The following is a 23,303-nucleotide window of genomic DNA, read 5'->3' as shown; positions in this document are numbered from 1 at the left end:
TGTGTGTCTGTGTACCATGTGCACACAGTGCCAGGGAGGCCAGAAGCCATCATTGAATCCTTTGTAACTGGAGTTACAGATGGTGTAACCAAACCTGCTGGGAACCAAACCTGGATCCTTTGGAAGAGCGATACGTGCTCTTAGCCTCTGAATCTTCTCTCCAGACCATTAAGAGTGTGTAACAGGTTTAACTGAGAAGATCCACCTTGATTTTGTGTGGTTTATCCGTGGTTTGGGGCTCTCAGGATGAATAAAAATGGAGAAAGGAGAAAAAGGCAGAAGATCAGTGTAGTTATGAGGTGAGCAGGCCTGCTTTTCATCCTGCTCAGCTCCTGCATGGCTCACTTTACACCCAAAATAACAACACACAAATTGTATTCATTTAAACACTGCCTGGCCCATTAGTGCTAGCCTCTTACTGGCTAACCCTTACATCTTGATTAACCCATATCTAGTAATCTGTGTATCACCATGGGTCATGGCTTACTGGGAATATTCTAACCTATGTCCATCTTGGGCCGGAGCTTCATGGCGTCTGTCTGATTCTGCTTTCTTTCTCCCAGAATTCTGTTTGGTCTACTCCGCCTATCTAAGCTGCTGTCCTATCAAAAGGCCAAGGCAGTTTCTTTATTTAACCAATGAAATCAACACAAAACAGAAGACCCTCCTACATCAGATCAGAGGCGTTCTCCTTTCTTTGCTTCGGGATCTATGTCCAGGTGAGCAAGCTCTCATCACCACAGGTTCACATCATCAGCCCTCTGCCATGTGTTTTCTGTCAGAGTGGATCATACCCCTAAATAATCAGACAAGACAAATTCTTCATCTCTAATGTTTTATGACAGGCATTTTATTATAATTGGAAAAACAATTAATACAGAAAAAATTGGTTTTGGGGGTGGGGGTAGGGCTATTGCAATGGCAAATTGGCTGTAGAGTTTTTAGGTCTTTAGATCCAAAAATAGGAACTGTCATCTTGGCTTAGTTTATGATCAGTATATCAAGTGCCTAATCAGATCTACTTGCATTTCAGATAGATACATTTTGTACCTAAGATTAAACAAGAACAAACAATTAATTTCTATCCTAATAAATTTTTAATGATACTATTAAAAATAATATTAAATTTTGTCTTTTATAAGAAGTACTATCATATTAAGAACTTACATGTTTATTTTTTTGTAGGTGTTTATGTGCATACATGTGTGTGTTTATATGCACATGTGTGTACTGATGTGAATGCACATGTATTTATGTGAAGGCAAGAGGACTACTTTGGGTGCTATTTCTTAGGCATCATCCATCTTCTAAAAATCATATTCTTTTTGAGACAGAGCCTCAGTATGTAGCCCAAGCTGGCCTGGAATGTGCTCTGTAGACCAGGCTGGCCTAGAACTCACAGATATCTACCTGCCTCTCTTTCCTGAGCATTGGGATTAAAAATGCACACACCAGACCTGTAATATCCATCTTCTATTTTTGAAACTGGGTCTTTCATTGGCAAGCAGTCTAGGGTGAAAAGCTATCCCTCCGGATCTCCCGGCATGCATTTCCCCAGTGCTATCCCTCAGGATCTCCCGGCATGCATTTCCCCAGCGCTATCCCTCAGGATCTCCCGGCGTGCATTTTCCCAGCACTCTGATCACAAACACATACTCGATTCCAGGCCAGCCTGGACTACATCATGAAGTCCTGTCTCAAAAACCATTTTTGAAAGATGGATAGCGTCCAAGAAATGACACCCAAAGTAGCCCTCTGAACTCCATGTACACATATGTACATTCACATCAATAGTCCATGTGTGCATAACCTGCACATGCCTGCACGTTAGCCTCAGGCTCTTAACCAACTGAGCCACCCCCAGTCAGTCCTACACTGAGAACCGATTACATCATGACTCCTTTGCACTGACTTCTGAGACGGGAGACAGCTTAGATGAGGGACTGACGACTTGGGGGACGTTAAATTAGGTATCACAATAAACATGGAGTCAGAGGGCCAATATTGAGGCTTTTTCTTTTTCACATTCTCGCTGGGTGTCCTTAGGTCAACCAATGCATCACTCTGATTCATTGATCATGGCTTATCACTCTGGGGAACACGGAAGGCATTTAGTGTACAGAGGCCCTCATGGGCTTGTCATTTCCCCTCGACCCAGAGGATTTTGTGGGTTATTGACACAGTAGGATGTAGACTTTGTGTTTCCTTCTGTTATCCTGCAGTGACTAAACTGCCTTTCAAGGAGATAGGGAAGCCGTCCTCCCACTACATCATAATGCTTTGCCTCCTTTAAGTTCAATGTGTGTTTGCAATAGATTTATTCCCAGTAGTAAGACGGGTTTTGTTCTGTTTTCCTCCTGGAAACACTGAAAAAGTGAAACACTTACCCTCTGCGCTACCAGACGAGCTTTCCCCTAGCATGTGTGGGTAACAGCTCCCGCCAACAGGGTCTTCTGAAGTAGAAAAACACTGTTGGAGCAGCTGCCTGAGGAACTCAGGGTCTGGCCACAGATAAAACCCTGTGATGGGTCCCTCCCATCCCTGGACCCCGTGTCTGTTCTCTCTCTGGTCAGATTGTTCTATACCCATGGGAAATAGCCTAAAGCCTGTGGCATGGATGAGGACATTATTTTCATGGAATCTCTATGCTGATTTTTTTTTTTTTTCGGGCTAAAGCTCACTAGTACTGCCAATGTTGGAAGAGAACAGCTTTCCCAATTTTAATCTTTTAAAGTAGTGTGGGAAGAAGGATTCTCATATCCATAATCCTTATTCAAAATGTCCTGGGCTTCAAATGATCAATAGTATCTTGGGATATAAGAATAATTAATAATTCCAAGCAGAGAATACCAACACAGAAACATTTTAATTGGTACATGGAAGGGCGCTTGAATATATAAGGGAACTAAAAGCCCAGGGGGATTACTTGTACAAAAAGAGGACTGTTCTGAAGACATGGTTTTGTGGCTTGGATTTCAGGGATATATCTACTTTTACAAGGCCTGGATCCTTGATGGTGAGAACAGAAATGTGGAGAATATAAAAAATGAAAACAAATTATGGTCAAGACAGTTCTGATTTTGTAGCTTGGGAGTGGATATATTATTCGATATTTATTTATTTATTCATTCAAAAACTATTATACATATGATACATGTAATTGAAATGGACTCATTTTTAGAGCTGTTTGAGCTCCACAGAAGGTGCAGAGATTTCCACATATTTCTTGCCTCTACACATGGTTAACTTTCCTGATTGTGACAAGCTCCCACTAGACATTGGATTTATGTATAAAACTGATGGACCACTGTTCAACTCTGGAAGTTAAAACCATAGTATCAATGTACTGTGGCTATTGCAATACTTAGGATAGTGCCATGGCACAGATGCTGTGTAAATATTGCATGTGACCCACTTTCAAAGGAGCAGTGGTTCTTGATATTTCACTCATGATGTGTGAAACAGAAATATCCTGAGGTGTCAACATTTCTTGGCCCACTCATCCTCAACATGTAATTTACAAGAATAATAAACAATAGACTTCTTGTCTCCCCATATGTAGAATAAAGCCTTGGGTTTCAGATATATATTAAGTATGTTCTCAACTTGGAATATTCTTATTACCGTATTTGTTTATTTTGTTCGAAACCTTCTGAAGGTTAATTCTTTAAAGTATTTGACGTATTTCCAATGTAAGTTTTGGTCAACGGTTGTCTTCTAACAATTCTGGTCATTTCTTTTTCCCCTGGATTATAACTATTAGTTAAGATTTCATGTATACTTGCTAGTAGAATTAGTGCAAATTTATCATCTATTCTGTTTCTATTCTAGTATGATTTTCCCTAAACTTTGTGTATATATAAAGTTATCTTATTCTTAATGCTTTCACTATCCTGTCGACTGATCACTGTGGAAAGATCGAGAGACTGTGGAATGCTCAGCCTTCAATGGGGCATCTGTCTCATACCCCTTCTACCAAAGAACCAGAGATTATAGCAGGGCAGGTGGATGGAGAGATTTTAAGAACCAGATGTTGGGGGAGTGGGGGCTGCTGCAAAGCTATTTTCTGGACATGATGGGGTGTTGCACACAGGAACTCATAATAATAGGGACATGTACTGATGTAGGGGGGGTCTTCTATCTATCTGTTGTTTCATTGGTTAATTAATAAAGAAAACTGCTTGGCCTGATAAGTCAGAACATAGGTGGGTGGAGTAGACAGAACAGAATGCTGGGAAGAAGGGAAGTGAGGCAGACGCTATGAAGCTCCAAACCAAGATGGACGTGGGCTAGAATCTTCCCCGTAAGCCACCACCTCATGGTGCTACACACATTAATAGAAATGGGTTAATCAAGATGTGAGAATTAGCCAATAAGAGGCTAGAACTAACGGAACAGGCAGTGTTTAAAAGAATACAATTTGTGTGTTGTTATTTCGGGTGTAAAGCTAGCCGTGCGGAAGCCGGGCAGGACGAAAAGCAGGCCTGCCTGCAGCTCCTTCTACACTGTACAAGATTAAACCAGCCAAAAGTCCTGACTGTGGGTGATTTGGGGTCTTCTGTAGGCCCACCTACCCCTAGCTGAAGAACCTATGGGCAGCCCGTTGCAGCTGGTGAGGGAGGGTTTCAACTGGCTTCAGGGATGCCGCTCCTGATCAGTTGCCTGCGCTCTTGCGGATGGCATCTTGCCCATCCTGGCAGCACTGAATGGACTCGGTGGGCTAAAATACAGGAAGTCAGGAGGGAAAGTGGTAGGAGGTGTGGGAGGATTTGACCCAAACATTCTATGCATATGTGAAATTCTCAAATAGTAAATAAAAAGGAAAAACATTCAATGCCTTGCTTACTGATCAAGATTCTACATTTAAATTCTCTACGTGTAGGGATATTTGCGTCTGAAGCTTAGAAGCGGTACTTGGATGTGTCTCTTTCTCTCGCTCCGCCCTGTCTTGACCACTGTGGCAGAGCTATCCCGATACCATAGGTACAATAGTGCTGACTAGTCTTTCAGGCTGCCTTTCCCTTCTGCCGGCATCCACACCCTTAGAGCAGGCAGGTGTTGCTCGGGGCTCTGTTGGGAGGCAGCTGAGAGAAGATTAAGCGATACCCTGCTGTAGGAAGATTTCTTGAGGTTTGTTTTGTTTAGGTAACCAGATGAGACCAGTTTGGGATGTTATCTCGCCTGACGATTTCAATAGGCTGTGCAAGGACACCCTTCAGGAATATCTTCAAGATAAAACATGCCTTTAGTTCTTAAAAAGCCACAGCTCCTATTTATTTTTAAGTTAGTCATTCCTTGAGCCAATTGAGAACTTATCAAGTGCTCTTTTAATTAAAATATGGTAAGTATAGATATTTCTCAGACCTTCTTACTCAGTGTGTGGGTCACTTTAGCTAAATCCCAAAATAGGGTTCCTTACAGAGATTCTTAATAAATAAACACTCCCACATTTAATGTAGTTTCTTTGAAGTATGTAGCTTTTTTTTTCTAGTTAGAAACATTTTATGTAAATGTGCCAAATAAAATCCCACATCTCCAGACCAAAAGATGTTAATACATTCAACAAAAACAATTACTTAACTGCTATGAATTTTACAGAGCAATAACCCAGATCCATTTTGATTAGATGGTTGATGATCCCTCCTAGGTTACATTTTACAGACATAATAAATCCCCTATAATAATGTAAACAAAATAACTTTTCCCTAAAGGGTGAACTTGAGAACTTCAGTCCATTCTTTCAGGACTTGCACTTCTTCCTGAACTTCCTGATGGGGAACGACTTCTTTTAGGTGACGGAGATCTGGAATTTGATCGGCTGCTTCTTGGCCGTGAAATAGACCTGGATCTTGATCTCGACCTTGAACGGGATCTCGATCCTTTTATAGAACCAGACCTAGGTCTTCTGAGTGAAGCTGATCTTGATCTACGAAGAGACACAGACCTTGATCTTCGAGGAGATGCTGATCTTGACCTCCTTCCCCGACTCCTGCTGCATGAGCGAGAGTATCGCCTTCCCCTGGAACGGGAATGTGATCTAGACTGTGACCTGCTTCTTCTTCTACGACTATAGCAATGACAGTCATAAGCATAATGTCCCTTTTCACCACACTCATAGCATCTATCATTAGGATCAAAGGGACGTCTTGCAGGTGGCCTATCAAAACGAGATCTCCGAGGCATGCCTGTTAATATTTCAACCCTCACTCGAGAACCACAAATCACCTTCCCATTCAATCCTCAAACTGCATCTTCTGCATCTCTAGGATCTTCAGATTCCACAAAGTCAAATCCTGGAGGATTTCTGGCAATCTACACGGTTTTTAAGGGCCCATAGTAACTGAATGCCCTTTCTAACTCGCCTTTACCAGCACCAGTTCGCAGGTTACCAACATACACCTTAGTTTCTCCTCCATACCGCTCATAGCGTGACATGATGGCGGGTCCGTGTACTCGGCTCTTGCTCGCACTGCCCGCAGCTCGAGTAGTAGCACGAACGTGGCTGCACTGCTTCCCTCGTCGACACTCCCAGTGGCGCTACTGAAGTATGTGTCTTTTTATATATATATATATTTTGACAAAGCTATTTGAGTGACTTTTATTATCTTTTGGTTGAGAAGAAGCCAAGAGCTTTGGTCTCACCTATGGCCTATTTTCTAATGTCCTAGAAACTTCGGGGCAGATAATGCACAAACATACACCGTCTTCATATCATCATTATTATCACTGGTGGATCTGAAAAGATTTGGCCAGTGCTCTCTGACTTCAGAAAAAAAGCCATCAATCTTTAAAACATTTAAAATCTGTGCCAGTTGGGAGCCTGCTGTCTCAAGACAAGCTGCATCTCAGCAGGTACAGTGTGAAGGAGAACTGTTTTCATGGAAGGATTTTCCTGTTGACTTCATGCTCATTTGTTATAGTGCTTGATTATGTTTTAACTATTCACTTACACACATCTTTTTCCATTGTTAGTCATTTGATGAGCCACAGCCCTGCTTAACTTTGCTTTAGAGGAGGTAATGCAAAGTGAAATTTTATTGATGTTTCAGTTGAAGCTATATAAAGGTTCTAAATTCAATGTTTGAATCCTGATGGCTGTTTAGGTTTTGATTTTGGTTTATCAACCCAGTGTAGATGTGTGTGGTCACGGATCAGAGGGTTCTGGTCCTCGGAAAGTAGCCTTCAGTGCCTTTGAAGACTTGTGCTCCTGAAACAGTCTTTTGTCTTACCTTTTGGAGCCAGGGATATTTTAAGCAGCTGGAAATTAAAGTGGGCGAATTTTCAGTACTCATTGGAATTTCCTCCCGATATTCTTTTATATGTTTCTATGTTTTATTGTTTTTATTCTTGTCTTCATATTCTTTACTATATTTTTAATTTCCATGCCTTTGCCCTGGTGAGAGGTATTTTTGTCGAAGCTGGTCCCCGACAGCAGCCACCACTAATCTCTCTAGTGTATAAGACAGGTATGCCCAAGCACTCTGTGATGGCAGCGATGATGGGCTACAGGTTGGTCCTGTGTGCCCTGGGCTCACAGAAGTTCTAAGCTAAGGCCTCTTCCCCACCCTCATGTTTATACACAGCTGTTTTTTCCTCCTACCACCGTTCTACCCACAGCTTCCTCAATGTGCTCCTCTGTGTGGAGTGCACTTCCCCATCCAAGCGTATCTGTGTCTGGGAATCCCAATTCAAGTGAGGACCAGGTTCTCAGTCCACTCTGAACCCCAGGGTGGCCACCCCTGTCCAGCATAGGGGATGAGGTCTTTGGGGTTTGAAGATGTAAAAGCACATATCTTTCTTTCATTGGCCCAAGTTTTGACTATAAGACCTCTCTTAAACGGATCTCCATCTAGGGCGCCAGTAGCAAGCTAGGAAGCACAGAGGCATCCTTCTCCAGTTTCTGTTGGTTGCTTGGGAGGACCTCTAGGTCCTCATGTATTCTGGGCTGACTTCACACTAGATAGCCAGTAAGGAGAACCTGGTACACATGAGAGCTTGCTTGAATGTCCCAAGTGTTAGGGCCACAGGCATGCGCCACCATGACTGGCCACATCCTGTCTCAAACTTTACTTTTTCGATGTGTCAGTGTGGGTCGAAGTGCCTTGGGGATTTCCTTTTCCCTTTTGCCTGAAGCCATGCTGGGAGTTATTCTTCTCTTCCCTTAATGTTTTTCTCAGTGCTTCACTAGCGCCTGTAGTTTCTCTGCTAAAGGCAACCTGGTTTCTATTTCCTGTTGACTTTGTCTCCAGACTATATGCATCTCAGGTATAGTGATGCCTTGCTTCAGACTCATGGAGGTATAGGAAAGTAATGTTGTCTCTAATCCACGATCTAGCCCCTTGTTCTCATTCATATTTTTACATCTCCATTTTTTCCACCTCCACGCTTCTTTTTTTTTTTAATATTTATTTATTTATTTATTATGTATACAATATTCTGTTTTGTGTGTATGCCTGAAGGCCAGAAGAGGGCACTAGACCCCATTACAGATGGTTGTGAGCCACCATGTGGTTGCTGGGAATTGAACTTAGGACCTTTGGAAAAGCAGGCAATGCTCTTAACCTCTGAGCCATCTCTCCAGCCCCTCCATGCTTCTTTTATTTTGTCCATTTTCTGTGTAACAGCTGAATCATAATATGGCATGTCCCTATTTGAACCCCTTCAAAAAGTTTCCATCAAAATTCAAAGTGTGCCTACGTGATCCTTCTGTCTGTTTGTTATTACCTCATGTAGCTACAAAGTCCACTCCTTATTTTAAGTCCTAGCAGGGAGGCCTTTTCTATTCGACGACTCTGCTATTTTGAACCATATGCTTTATCTCTTAGTCCAACCACTTTGGTGATGGTATCACATGGACTCACCTAGCCTCAGGTTGACAGAGTCTGCCTTAAATCCATCGACCGAGTCTCACTTTATCCCCAGGTTCTTCCTAGGACTCTAAGCTTTAGATGCACACCCACATTCTTGGGAAGTATGGGAGTTGACACCCCCATGGATGACTCTCATCTAGATGAGAACCAATAGCTAATCTAGTGTCTCATGCTTGGTGAAGGTAATTACAGTTACACAAAGCAGGTGACTGGAAGCCCTGGGACCCTGGCAGCAATAATGTACACTTACACTGGCATCTTCTGCCGTCTTTTGTCACTTCTGTTGCCTTACTTCCTTCTCTTTTTCCTATTTATAAACTAATTAACTAAGAGTGTATGAATGTGTGCATGCATGTGTGTGTGTGTGTGTGTGTGTGTGTGTGTATGCACGTATGTGCATATGGGTGCATGTTGGGGGCAGAGGTTGCTGTTGGGCATCTTCCTATACTGATTTTTTTGAGACAGGCTCTCTCGCTGAACCCAGAGCTCACTGCTAGGTGAATGGCTGGATGTTGGTCAGAGAGCTCCAGGGATCTGCATGCTCACTGTTAGGTTTGCAGTCCTGTACCACGGCCCTCAGCTCTTATGTGTGTGTGAGAGATCCAAGTTCAAGTCCTCATGCTTGCACGGCAGGCATGTTACCAAATGAGCCATCTCGCCTGCCCTCCTGTTCCTCCCTAATTAACCACCTGCATACAAACCCTTGTTTTAGCCTCTGCTTTTGAATGGATTTAAAGTAAGGTATCTTCCATAACCACCTCATGTAAATTATATTTAATTCTGTTTGCCCTTACGTTGGTTTGTTTTTAATCTAAAGTTAATGCACATTGCTGCTTGATAATATTTTTATTTCACACTTCAGCGGTGTTTCTCTTGTGAATAGCCTTCATTTTGTCTGGCAAAGGCAATTTCTGAATTAACTCTAATTTAGTCACTGATGTATGACAACACAATGCACTTGCACGGACAGTGACTCTGGTTGGTTAGTTTGACAGTGTAGACTGCAGATCCAGTTAGTGGAGACCTTGAATAAAAAACTGCTTCATGTTCAGATTCCCTGATTGAACCTCCCTCCTGTAGATCAACTGTATTTGTGTAGTCTTTCATAAATGGCTGTTCCTAAAAGCTAGACTTACCACTGGAGTGTTTGATTTGAGTGTGAAGTATTTTGCTATGTGAGCAAAAGCTCAGATTAAAAAAAAAATGGTTGGAGAGATGGCTCAGTAGGTAAAATTCACACAAGCCTGGGAACCCAACAGTTTTTACTTTTAGATATTAAGTGTAAAGAAAGAGTTAAGGATGGTGTCATTAAAACTTTATTCAATGAAGTCGAGAACAGAGTGGCCAAAAACATTTCAAGATATGCCACATACTGCGTTTGCTGTGATATTTAAATATTAAAACATTAACTTTTGGATGACTAAAGACATTAAAATGAATAATATGAATTTAATTTAAATAAATTATATTACCAGGGTTGAGAAATTAATAACTTGCCCAAGGCCTCTTGGAATTTGATGCTGGAATTGAATTCCTGCTCTTACTCAGAGCTTACTCATTCTCCTTTTTGACGCACTGGCCCAGAGGCCTGAACACCCCAGCAGCCCCGATCTTGTGTCTTTGAGACACACTTTCCTTTGTCTATACTGAGTCAACAATAGTGGTCCTTGAAACTGGTCCCTGGGGTGTGTAAAGGTGTGACGTCAACTGGAATGGGGATGGTAAAGGGTCCACATAACTCTACAACATGGGAAAACAGAAAGTAATGTAGGCATTGAGGCTCAGCTCATCAAGGAACTAGATACAGAGGTGCAAGCTCCTCGAGCCATGTGGCCAGGTCCCTCCTCCACGACTTCTAATTGCCAGGTTCCACCCATAGAATGCTCTAACTGCCATTACTGTTGGACCCTGGCCCCACCCTACACTATTGCCCAGTTGTGTGTGAGACCCAATGTAATATTGCCCAATTGATGGACATGAAATCCCACCAGTCTCCATCCTGAAAAGGTCCATCCCCTTCCCAAGAAACTCTGTTTAGCCCTGTATCCTGTATCCACTGCTCTGTTTTTCCCCTACCAATAATTCTCTTGTTTGTTGTGTGTTGCAACTGATATTCCTTGCCTCTCGGCTACCAGGATGTCTTTCCATTCAATCTGTAATGTTTACAGGAGGTAGAAGCAATGTGTCAAAGCAACCTGAAGTACAGGAGGATAGCCAGAAGCTGGGCCACTAACAGGAAACTGTAAACCTGGAAACTGTTTCTCAGTTCTTCAGTAGGGCTGGAGCCCCAGTCTGATATATATTGAGACAGGGAGATCAACATTTAAAACAGCAACCACATTCCAGAGATTATGAGACTATGATCCTATGTTTATTAAAATTTATGTTGGTTAAAAAAAGATATATTGAAAGGTGTGTTTGTATTGGCCCACTATCCTAAAAACATTGATCATAATTAAGGTCACTGTAAGATGAGAAATCAGGTCACAATGGATGTGAGTGGCTTCATATGTCTTCAAGACATTCTTGCTAGACAGAATGGCTCATGAATCTCATCACTTATCTGTCTATGTTTCCTTTTTATGGTTTGGCTAATAAAAACAGATGCTGAATTTGTGGCCTATGTGTGGCACACACATACATCATCACACGGGCGTGCCTTTTTATCTTAAAATGGCTTTAATTTTGAAATTCTCAAATCTACAAAAGAGCTGAAGGGATAATACAGTGAACATTTTATAACCTAGAATCACCAGAATCGCCATATATTTCAATTTTTACTTTCCTTTCACACCCCACAAAGACTTTTTAAAAATTAATCAACCATAATCGCCGACTTGTTTGGCACATGGCGTCTTCTGCGTATGAGAATCTTCATCTATAATCTTAACATTCATCAACATGATCATTAATCCAGTACAATCGCGTAAAACAGTGCCCATGAAGATCTGCCCAGTTGTCCTAAAACCGGCCGCCCATATTTAAACCGTGCAGGTGGTCTATGCCTCCTTAGTCTCCACTATTAGAGTCACTGATGTCTTTATTGGATGACACCGACTTTCTCCTGGAAGCCCAGTGAGATGCCCTGAGACTGCTTTGCTCTCTTTGTCTCTCTGATTACCTTTCCTGATCACATTCAAGTCTGTAAGACCACGCGGTATTGACCTCTTATATTGGATGGCAGTGAGGTGGAAAGCGACAGACTAACTTTTCAGCCTTGTTTGACCAGGGAAAGTGACTTCTGTCAGATTTTCTGCTGGAAAGACACACTTCATCATGGACGGAGGTACACTGAGGCCATGTAACATACTTCTGAGTGTTACACCTGGCCTAGCCTTTCCCGAGCCGTTGTTTATTTATTGGATCGCACTAATTATTCTCCATACCGTCATGTTTTGGGTAAACATATAAGGCCTATCCCTTTCACCTCTGAAATAAAGCAGAAATAAGCTATGATATATATAATAAAGAAAATAGGTTACCTTCAAACCTCTTACCTATAAAGCTCTTAGGAGATTCATAACAGAGTAATTTTGTTTTCACTTAAATCTTCATGTGTTCCCTAGTTAGTCTAATGAACATTTTACATGCATGTCAAATAACAATGATTGGTTCTCTCACGCGCTTACCTCTCTCTCGAGTGTGAGCTTAGGAATATATCACTTTCATGATAACTAACACGGGAACAAAGAGAAAAATGACAATACAGATACATCTGACCCAAAATAGACTAGAGGGTGATGCTTCAGATTGTTTGAGAACCCGGGTTCTTAAGGGTTTGAGGATCCGGTCTCTCTGAGTGAGGATGGCTGCCCGAGCCCCAGCCCATTTCCCTGGCCCCTGGAGACGGTACTGGTATGGGGTGCAGGGTCCCCAGAAAATCTCCTTGGCCAGCTTTGTATCCCAGAGGAAGAGAGAGAGCAAGTTGGGTTTGACCCCTATCTCCGAAGCAATTTCGTCCATGTAGTCGATGTACTGCACTCGATGTACGCCTCTGGGACTCTCCACAAACCTGGAACGAGAAGAAAATGCTCAAACGCCTGTGGTAGATTTCACCCCTGAGTTTCCGGTGAGTTTTTCCCTTGCTTGGTAGCATGTTAATTCTCTTCTGTTCACAAATCATCTTCATTTTGTACATCTATGCGCTTTACTACAGGTTGTGAGAAGAAGTCATATATTATCGACCTCATTAATCCTCCCACAGGGCCCAGCAGAAATTGTTGAATGAATGATTAGATTAAGTTTTGAAGAGAAATGGGTCCTTTTCCCAGAGAGAGTCCAGTTCCGTTATAGAAAAGTCATAGGCAAGAACCCCGAGCTGGGGAGAACGCTATGATAAACTCAACTGCCCATTTAACGCTTCCTAACTATACACAGCATCTTGACACATATTAATTTCTGGACACAAATTATGCCCTGGAATACTCTTAGGCATTGGCAACTTGTCCCACAGTCTTGGAAACCTAGAAGCCCTTGGCTAAATTTTTCTTGAGTAAAAGAGAAACAAAGCCAATATTATAGACAATTTATAGACTATTAAAACTTTTCAAAATGTTTAGAAGACACTACTGAGTATTTTAAAAATACCATAAAATGTGAACGAGGCATCTAACTAAAAGAAAAAGTAGTTGGGAACACGAAACAAGGCTTAGGAGAGTAGCAATAACCCACTAATTAAGGCAAAAATTAAATTCATGAAATCAGAAAAAGGAGAATTGATATATAATAAAGGTAGTTTCTTGAAAAAGAAAATCAAACAGTAAAATAAGTACATTTCTTAAAGTTATGAAGTTGTGATAAGAATATTTTATCACGTCTCCTGGTTTTTCTCGGGGTGCTCTTGAGGAACGTGTCCAGAGAAGCCAATAAAAAAATTCAAAATAACAGTGCATCTAGCTACCAGCTATTGAATTAAAGTGTTTGTTTTCCCCCTAGGTTTTGAATTTAGCTATTTATCAAGTATTCTGTTTGACCATAGTTCTTACTAGGAGTCAGTGACTGCTTCCTGGTTTTTTGTTTGTTTGTTTGTCTGTTTGTTTGGACAGTGCTATAGACTAGGGTGTTCCGGGGTGGTTCAGTTACTGTGGGAGCTCACGATCCATTGGCTGGGCATTTTTACCATGCAGGCTTTGTGTTGCTGAGCAAAAGCAATTAGATCGGATCATGGGCAGAAAGCCCGTGAAGAGAAAACTGAGTAATTCCCTCCAGACAGATTTCAACAACAGCAACCCAAGTCCCCCAAACCCCCAACCAGGCTCCTTACTCCTTCTGCATTTTCTGCTTCCTTCTGTTGATGGCTGCCACCATGTCGCTCTGTGAGGGTAACTTTTTCAGTCCTGAGGAAACAAAACAGGCTTTGAAAGACCATCAGGAGGGCTGGGTAAGAGAAGCAAACAGGAAGGATGGCTTGGAAGTAGAACGGGTACAGCAGTAGAATCTCCATGGAATGCACAGTGCAAACCATGGTTAGAAAACTTCTCAGAAGGCCATTCTCTTACAATCAGTTTTAGGCTGTCAGCAAGGGGAGTCAGTTTTCTCTTAAGAAAAATAATTTTTGGGGGGTTGTTATTTTTTAGTTTAAAGCTATGCTTAAAATTCATGATTATAAACACTCATCTTAATATGGCTTTTTGAAAAAAATACATAATATTTGCATATATTTATGAAATACGGTATGATACTTTGATTCATGTATATATGGGGTAATAATAAGCTTGGAATAATTAACTTATCCATTACCTTAAACCTTTTCATTCCTTTAAAAAGTTTTTAGTTAACTTACAGAGTAGCAGATTTTCCTTATGGCAGAACAGCAGAGAGAAAGTAAAGTTGGGCTCATGGTGCCATAGTGATCGTGGGGCATGTATGCAAGTGAAAGCCAGAAGAGGAGATGAAAGGTGGCTCAACAGTTAAGAACACTTGCTTCTCTTCCAGAAGATCCAGGTTCAGCTCCTAGCATCTACATTTGGCCAGTTGTAGCCATCTATAATTCCAATTTCAGGGATTCCAAGACACTCCTCTGGGTTCTCTGAGCACCCTCATGTACTTGGCACACATCCGCACACTCAGGCACACACACATACATATAATAAAAGAAAATAAAACATTAAAATAAAAAAGCCACACACAAAATAGTTTGTCACTATGAATAAGATACATGGCTCACAGGAGGGACACCTAGAATGTTCCTTAAAGTAAAGGGACACTCCCATGAAGGATTGTAACCCCCAGCTCCCCTTTTCCAATAGAACAAGGCTATTAGCCACTCTGACAACAGAATCCCAAGTCAGCTGAGGGATTTCAATGTTAAAGATCAACCAGAACTAGAATCACGGGGAACCAGGCAAGTGCTCTACCCCTGAGTTACACCTCTGGCCTTGGCAGAACATGGAGGAGGTAGAAGAGAAAACCACGTGCCCTCACTACCTGAGTGTGTGGCCGGGGCACAGTTGCTCCTGGGAGGACCATCGTACCTGTGAACACACGCACAACCCATCGGCTTTGGAGCTCTGATGTGGGAATGGTGGCTCCCACTGGCTGGAGGATGCCAATGAAAGCTAGTGTTGGCTTCTCTAACTGAGGAGGGAAGACAAATTTAAACATCGTGTGTTTGCTGTCCAGGATTTCAGAGTTGTCGTCCAAGAAAGGGAAAGAGAAGGTGTAGCCCGTGGCAAAGACAACAACATCCACAGGCTCCTCAGTACCATCCTCAAAGATGGCGGATGTTGAGGTGAACTCTTTGACGTTTGTCTTGATCACCACTTTCCCGGTAATGATGCGATTTGGCAGGTCGTCACTGAAGATAGACTGATGGCTGAGAAATCTGTGTGTTCAGGAGCATAATAGTGCAGAATGAGAGCGAATATTTCCATAAGGAAGCTGAGGTTGTAAGCAATTAGAAAACCACAGCAATATTTCAATCATTTTAATATTATTTACTACCCTCCCTGGATACCTGATAGTGCTTATTCGTGAAGAACCAGATTTTGGAGGCAGAATGGACTTTATACTTGTTCTGCTATTTCTCGCTGTGACTTTCTGGACAGGTCATAAAAACACCTTATCATCAGTTTCCAAATTTGTCAGACGGTCATAATGACTTGATCAAATTAGACCTCATTAATCAAATCATGATAACACTATATTTAGATAATGGGATTTTTACCAGAAGTAAAGTTCTTCAATGTTGGCTTTGGGCATTTGTGATTGGGATCATGTAAAAGTTGACATAAATTGGTTATCAGTCTCCTTCAAGGGTCTGCAAAGTGCACCTGAAAGACTTTAATATTAAATCATCACTGGGAAGTACTTGCGCTTAGTGACACACTAATATTTGGTAATTGCAAGGTTTGAGTTACACATTCCTTGCAGAAAGCCCTATTCTCAAATTGCTTCATAGTTGCTACATCTGTCTTATTTCTATCTTCTTTTACCAGGATTACACACCCAATATCATAAAACTAGGCAGGTTCTTACTCTATCGCTCAGACTGGTCTGGAATGCACTGTATAGCGTGAGCTGCATTTGTACTTAGGATAATCCTTTAGCCTTAGCCTCCAGAGTGCTGAGATCATGGCATAATCTACTCTGCCTGGTTTACTTATCTTTTTTTTTTTTTTTTAAGTATAGAAACTGATGTCATGTGAGAAAGGAAGATACTTGATGTAGGAAGTCCTTCTGTCTATGTGTTGCTTTTATTGGTAAATGAATAAAGAAGCTGCTTTCGGCCAACGGCTTAGCAGAACATAGCCAGGCTGGAAGAGATATATAGAGAGCAGGCAGAGTCAGGGAGACGCCATGGAGCTGCCAGAGGGGAAACACATGAGCTGCCAGCTGGAACCTTGCTGGTAGACCACAAGCCTCATGGTAAAATGTAAAATAATAGAAATGGGTTAGTTTAAGATATAAGAGTAAGCCAGAAATACGCTTAAGCGATTGGCCAAGCCGTATTGCAAATAATATAGTTTCTGAGTGATTATTTCGGGTCTGAGCAGTCGGGAACCAACGAGGGTCCTCCCTCTGGTAACAGATACTATGGGAGATGCTCCTGTACATTGTAAAAATTTGTCACTCATATTGGTTTAGTAAAATGCTGGTTGGCCTGTAGCCAGGCAGGATGTATAGACAGGACAACCAGACTAAGAGAATTCCGGGAAGAAGAAAGGCTCAGTCTGCAGTCACCAGCCAGATGCAGAGGAAGCAAGATGAGAATGCCTCACTGATAAAAGGTACCAAGTCATGTGACTAATATAGACAAGAATTATGGGTTAATTTAAGTTGTAAGAGCTAGTTAATAAAAAGCTTGAGCTAATAGGCCAAACAGTTTATAAATAATATAGGTCTCTGTTTCTTTGACTGAATGGCTGTGGGACCAGGCAGAACAGAAACTTCTGTCTACAGAACGAGGGCCAAGAAAGACCACGTGGATGACACCAAGCTCTAAGTGTCAGTTGGGGTAAAGCATCGAGAAATCAAGTGAAGGAAGATATCTGTGGAATTGGAAGAACCAGTGCAGAGTGAGGGGTGAGAAGACTGGGTTGGGTGGAACGGGTGTGAGGAGGAAGAGAGACTGGATCCCCAGACGGCATCTGAAACCACGATAGCCCTGGGATGTATGGTTTCATGTGGTGCTGAGTGTGAATGGTGTGAGCGGTTGACGGGATGATGGAAGAGTAGACCAGATCAGCTGAATTCAGATATACCTGCACTGCCTGAGTACAGAGTGGTCAGAAACATGGATAGGTGCAGTTGTCCTAGCTGGTAACAGGCTTGAAGGTTACTATGGAACTATAAGTTTAAATCTAAAAGATGAATAGGAAGCTGTGGACAGGTGATAGTGCAATAAGTGATGGTGTAAAGTGACACAGTGAGACAGGGTGAATAAGACTAGAGATGGAACTTAACTGCTTCACCAATGTATTCCCCACGGACATTCTTTCCTCTCTCAGTAGAATCGTCTCAATTCCTGGTTCTCCGGAAATGGCTTCAGTATTCCCAATTAAAGTCAATTCCATTGAGACTTAGAATGCCACCCTTTACTTACTATTCCACACACCTCCCTTATACAACAACTGACTGGCATGGTGATTTTTTAAAAATAATTTGTTTTAAATTGTGTGTGTTTATGTGTTGAGGGTTTGGGGGGTAGGGGGTGCAGTGTCCTTGGGGACCACAAGAGGGCATCATATCCCCAGGACCTGAAGCTACAGGCAGTTGTCAGCCTCTAGATGTGGGTGCTTGGAACTGAATTCTGGTCCTCTGTAAGAGCAGTAAGGGCTACTAACTGCTGGACCATCTCCTCAGCCCTGCTGTAGTAGCTTAAAAAATATTTGCTTGTCTCAAATGCTGTCTGGATCTTACCTGTGTTTAGCCTGCAGTCCATAATTGGCATGGTTAAATCTTGCATTTAGTTTATTCTCTGCCCATCTATTTATCAAGAATGTGGGATAGAGCCTTCCCATGATTCTATTATAACGAGTGAAGAGGGTGGTGTCCAGAGGGTTCCCGTTATCCCAAACTCGGTTCCATATCCACGTCCCTCGTCTTGTGCTGAGGAAAACCTGCATAGAGGGGTGGTCGCCTAGTAAGCCTTTTGTTTCTAATCATATTGATCTGTATTGATAGTTTTGCTTTTTAATTACCAAGGAGGTAGGGTTAACTGCCCACATCACCTCACCCGCCTGCCTACTTCTCTCCTCTCACGCCGTGAACAGGCCCAGTAACTTCGCCCTTTTTCAGTTCACTTACAACCCGTCACGGGTCTTTCTTCCCCTACCTGTGCCTGGTGTCTGAAACGTGTTAGGCCCCAGATGTGAAGACTTTGTCCCCAACAACTGATTACCCTGGGAGTTAAAAGTTCACCCACCAGCTCCCTGAAAGCTATGCCATTCCGTAATCCACAGCGATGGAGAGAAAGAATACAAAGAACACGGTAACAACAGCAGTGAAATGGGGAAATTAGCACTGCAGATGTTCTCCTATTTGCAGATGGACAATTCCATGTAAATAGTAAAAGGTCACAAACCCAGAATTATGAGAATGAGCTCTGCTCCCTACTTTGAGTCATTTAACTGAAGAAGGCTGCAGCTTTTTAGCGAAGACACAATTGCTCTCTTGCAAGGTCATAATCACAGAGATTTATGATTCATGGCTCGTATTATATACACAAAGCTTGGTGTGAGTCAGTAGACCACAGAGTGGGTGATTACAGTCTGTGTGGGCAGAAAGCATCCGCTGTTTGAAAACTCACGTGTTCCCGGTAGCTATCTTGAATGAATCTCAAAGACTAATTTTGAATGACAGGAGGCGACCTTGCACACTCTTCAGAAGTCAGCAGCATTTGCAGTTGAGAGGGCTGCTTGCTTCTTCTTCCTCTTTATAGTCTTAGATGATAAGATCTCATGGGATTGCTGCTCTGTGCTTAGCTATTCATTTATAAATCAGCAGAGTACTTTATTCATGTCTATGCATACCATTCTCTGTAAAATCATGTCCACTAGGAACACTTGAGATTTTTCTGTAGATTTAATTTCAGTTTTTAAATGCTTTTCTCCCTAGTGTAGCTACATGCAGATAATGCTGGTAATTGACCCTAGTTTGTTATCTTTCACAGCTCATTTATTTTCTTCATATATATCCAGAAGAAAATAATGCATAATTGCCTTTCTCATCTTTCAGCCCAAATGGGAACACCACCACTAAAGCCAGAGAGAAAGCCTAGACTCACGTTTCTCTGCAGGTATCAAGGTTACACCCAGGAGCGGAAGCAGGGTAAGACACCAAACCTGGTCAGCGACGCGACTGATCTCGCCTGCCACATCTGCTCCAGAATTCCCAATGCCAACCACGACCACTCTCTTGCCCATGAAACTGTCTGGGTGCTTGTATTCCCAGCTGTGAATATAGCGGCCTTGGAACTGGGTGATTCCTGTGAAGGAAGAGCCAAATCCCCAAAGTCACAAGCGGAAGTGGTAAATGGACATGGGAGAAAATCTCATTCCTAAACTTTAAGTTCTTATTATGTGACCCCTTTCTCCGTTCTTGGCCATTTATTACCAATATTACAACATGAGGTTATCCAAAGAAATAAATATTCATTAGCAGCAGCTCTGTAACCAAGTTCAGAATCAAAGCACAGGAATGCTTCTCTTAGAATGTCTGATTTTAATTTGCCTAATACGATCCTCACGTAGCAAGAGGAGGCCGTTGACTTTTCATTTCTCTCTGTCTCTGTATGTACAACTGTTCGTCACTCTTCTGTGACTCTGATTATGCATTTCACAAATAAGTCAGACCCTTCCCATATGCAACAAAAACTGTTGTTCCAAAGAAACTAAATGCAAATCACATAATCGACTTTGTAACAGTCACTTAAAATAGAAACGATAATTTCTATTATTATTTTTAAGTTTTATTGTGTGTGTGTGTGTGTGTGTGCACATGTGAATATATGCACATAAGTTCAGCTGCCCAGGGAATTCAGAAAATTGTGTTGGATCCCAAGGCGCTGGAGTTACAGACAGTTATGAGCCACCTGACATGGGTTCTGGGAACCAAATTTGAGTTCTCTATATTTATGTTATAAAAATATGATCAGGTATCTTCTCCACACACAGGCAGTCAGTCAGACTGATTGACAGACAGACAGACAGACAGACAGACCGACACGCATCACTTTCTATCTCCCTCAATTGTTTTCCACAGACATTCCATACTCTTCTTGGTGAGCCACCTCAAACGTGTGTCATTCTCTAAGTTCACAGTCTCCCACCCACTGCTTCTCATATGGTTTCTTTTCTAGAAAGCCCCTTCTCCAGGCTTCGCTTGCTGGAGGAACTCTAGTTCCCAGTTTCATTGTTGTTTCTATTGCCAGATCTTTCCTGATTTTTAAGAAAGGGCCTTCCTCAAGAACCATCCTGCATAAAAACAAAACAAAACCAAAGCCCAAAAACCAAAACAAAACCCCATTCACCAATGTTTGTGACCATGTAGGCAATGCAATGCTTGCAATATCCTTGTACCTCATTAGGTTAGATACCTGCAAAATCCTGTAAGGGCAGATACTTCTCAGTGTAGTGACCACTGCAGACCATGACCCCATCAAAGATGTAAGCTTTCTGCACCCCATCAGCTTCCACCACAACGTCCCATTGGCCAGAGGATGAAAAGTCAGGGCGCTTCCTCACTGTGCACACCTTTGTCTAGGAAATGAGAAGCAAGTGGAACAGCTAATCCTACAACACTGCTTCCTGTCTTCTGCTTCTTTCTTATAACCCTGACATTTTGTGTTTCGATAAATAAAACCATTATTACTTCTGCTCAAAGTTCCTGGTTCTTTAGGATTTTAATACAAAATCAATAAAAATATTCTTTCTCAAGAGTTGGGAAATGTTGAGAAAATATTACACTGACTCCCCATCCCCCAATCCTTCTCACATTTTACTTTTTGTAAAATTAATTGGAAACAAGACTTTAGGGACAACCCTTGTAGCAAGGCTTCTATCCTAGGGAAAAAGTAATATTGAGATATAGCTTCACTCATCATATGAGTGGCAGAGACATGGATGGAAAATGCAAGTGAAGCTGTGCCCCAGCTGGCTCTGGCAGTGCAGACTCTGCCTTGACCATTGAGCAGGCTATCAGTGGGGTTTCACGTCTTACCTGGAACTGGATATGTTTTAAGAGCCCGAAGTGCTTGGCGTACATCCTGAGATACTCCATCATTTTGGAGTTGTGCATGTAGTTGGGGTAATGGTCGGGGATGGGGTAGTCACTGAAGGCTGTCATCTCCTTGGATGTATTGCAGGTCAAAGATTTGTATATCCCAGGCTTTCCACTTTCTGGTATCTCCTAAAGGAAACACACCAACCCTTGGCTTCCAGAAATTGAGGAAACAGTACACACTGAGTTTAGGGATGATGATAGTTGTGATGTCGGGTTTATATGCTATTGAAAATTCTTGTCATTGTTGGGTTTTGTAATACTGCTCAATTGTATGACGGCATTAGACTCTCTTAGAAGGAAGCCCTTAGAATTTTTATGACGACAGATCCAAAGTGATACCAGTAATTCAACCATTCTAAAAATAAGATAATCAATTCTTGAAACGCAAGAAATAAAATGAAACCTATAGAAGGGATTTGTGGTAAGAAACTTGGAAAGGATGAAATGAGTTTGATTGGCTTAGGAAGAACCTTGGACGTTAATAAAACACATCTATGGTTTCACATGTGAAGGCATATCCAGAGAAGTTTAGCCAAGGGGAAGGCCTACCATGGATATGAGTGGACCTATTTAATAGGCTGGTAGCCTGATTGGAAGAAAGGGGGAAAGAGCAGAAAGCCCTTCCGTGCAAGCATTCCTTTTGCTTTCTGCCTGCCTTGATGTGAGCTGCTCAGCTCAGTCATGGCATCCCTGCCCTGATGGACCATAGCACAGGAAATCATGAGCCAAAGTGCATCTGTGCTCTTAAGTCGCTTTCCTTGGTTATGTTGTTGCACGGACTAGAAAGTCACGGGAGATGGAGAACAATTCTTCATGTACTGGAGAAGTTTCAAGTTTATCTGAATAGAGGAAAATGCTACTTTGTAAAGAATAGTTACATTGTTTAAAATATCTGTGGCCTAATTTGTGTTAGAAAGTATCTTTCTCTCTCATGTACAAATATCATTATACTTTATAAGAATATAACCTATAAAATTACCTCGTATCTCCATAGTCCTCCGATATCACTGCTCTTTTCAAAACATGTAGGCTCAAGTCCCTCCTCCAAACAGCTCTTAATGGCGCCCAGTCCGCTGACTCCGGCACCAATGACCGCAATCTGTTTTACTTTCATGGTCTCTGGATGAAGAAGAGTTCTTTCAGTTTTGACTGAGGAGCAAAATCACGTTATTGACAGGTCAGTTCTCCCATTAGTTTTAGCAACATTACCATTTGTTTTGACAGAGGTTTTATTTTTTGTTCTACCATGGCTTCTATTGTCTTGATTTGAAACACAAACACACACACACACACACACACACATACACCCTCACACAAATACTCCTCTAACACCAGATTGTTTGGTCATTTTATTCTCTGGATTTCTTCAGTGTCTGTTGTTATGCCCCATTTCTGAAGTTTGTGAATTTGGAGGTTCTCTCTCTGCCTTTTAGTTATTTTGGATAAGGATTTGTCTGTCTTGTTGATTTTCTCAAAGAACCAACTCTTTGCTTCATTGATTCTTTGTATTGTTCTCTTGGTTTCAATGAGTTTGATTATTTCCTTCTGTCTGCCCCTCCTGGGTGAGTTTGCTTCTTTTGTTCTAGATCTCTCAGGTGTGCTGTTAAGTCACCGGTATGAGAATTCTCTAATTTCTTTATGTAGGAACTCAGTGCTATGAACTTTCTGTATCACGATTAATAAAAACCCAGAGACAGATATTGGGGTTCA

At 41.9% G+C, this 23,303-nt stretch overlaps 1 protein-coding gene and 1 pseudogene across 1 annotated transcript; both read right to left on the bottom strand.

Annotated features, from left to right (window-relative positions):
• Window positions 1-5,612: 5,612 nt before the first annotated feature.
• LOC130874940 (serine/arginine-rich splicing factor 7-like) lies at window positions 5,613-6,435 on the bottom strand (annotated as a pseudogene).
• A 6,083-nt stretch (window positions 6,436-12,518) lies between these two features.
• LOC130874132 (flavin-containing monooxygenase 5-like) lies at window positions 12,519-22,707 on the bottom strand. The gene is made up of 8 exons (XM_057769125.1): window positions 22,573-22,707; window positions 21,531-21,719; window positions 20,908-21,070; window positions 19,655-19,797; window positions 18,231-18,430; window positions 15,344-15,693; window positions 14,134-14,206; window positions 12,519-12,882 (listed from the first exon to the last, which is right to left on the bottom strand). Exons 1-8 carry the CDS (start codon window positions 22,705-22,707, stop codon window positions 12,519-12,521), a joined length of 1,617 nt encoding a protein of 538 aa, XP_057625108.1.
• Between the last annotated feature and the right edge of the window lie 596 nt (window positions 22,708-23,303).

The sequence above is a fragment of the Chionomys nivalis genome, chromosome 5 (genome assembly GCF_950005125.1).
Source record: "Chionomys nivalis chromosome 5, mChiNiv1.1, whole genome shotgun sequence".
Taxonomy (NCBI): Eukaryota; Metazoa; Chordata; class Mammalia; order Rodentia; family Cricetidae; genus Chionomys; species Chionomys nivalis.
The sequence above is the reverse complement of the archived record's forward strand: the minus strand, read 5'-3'. Positions and strand labels throughout refer to the sequence as shown.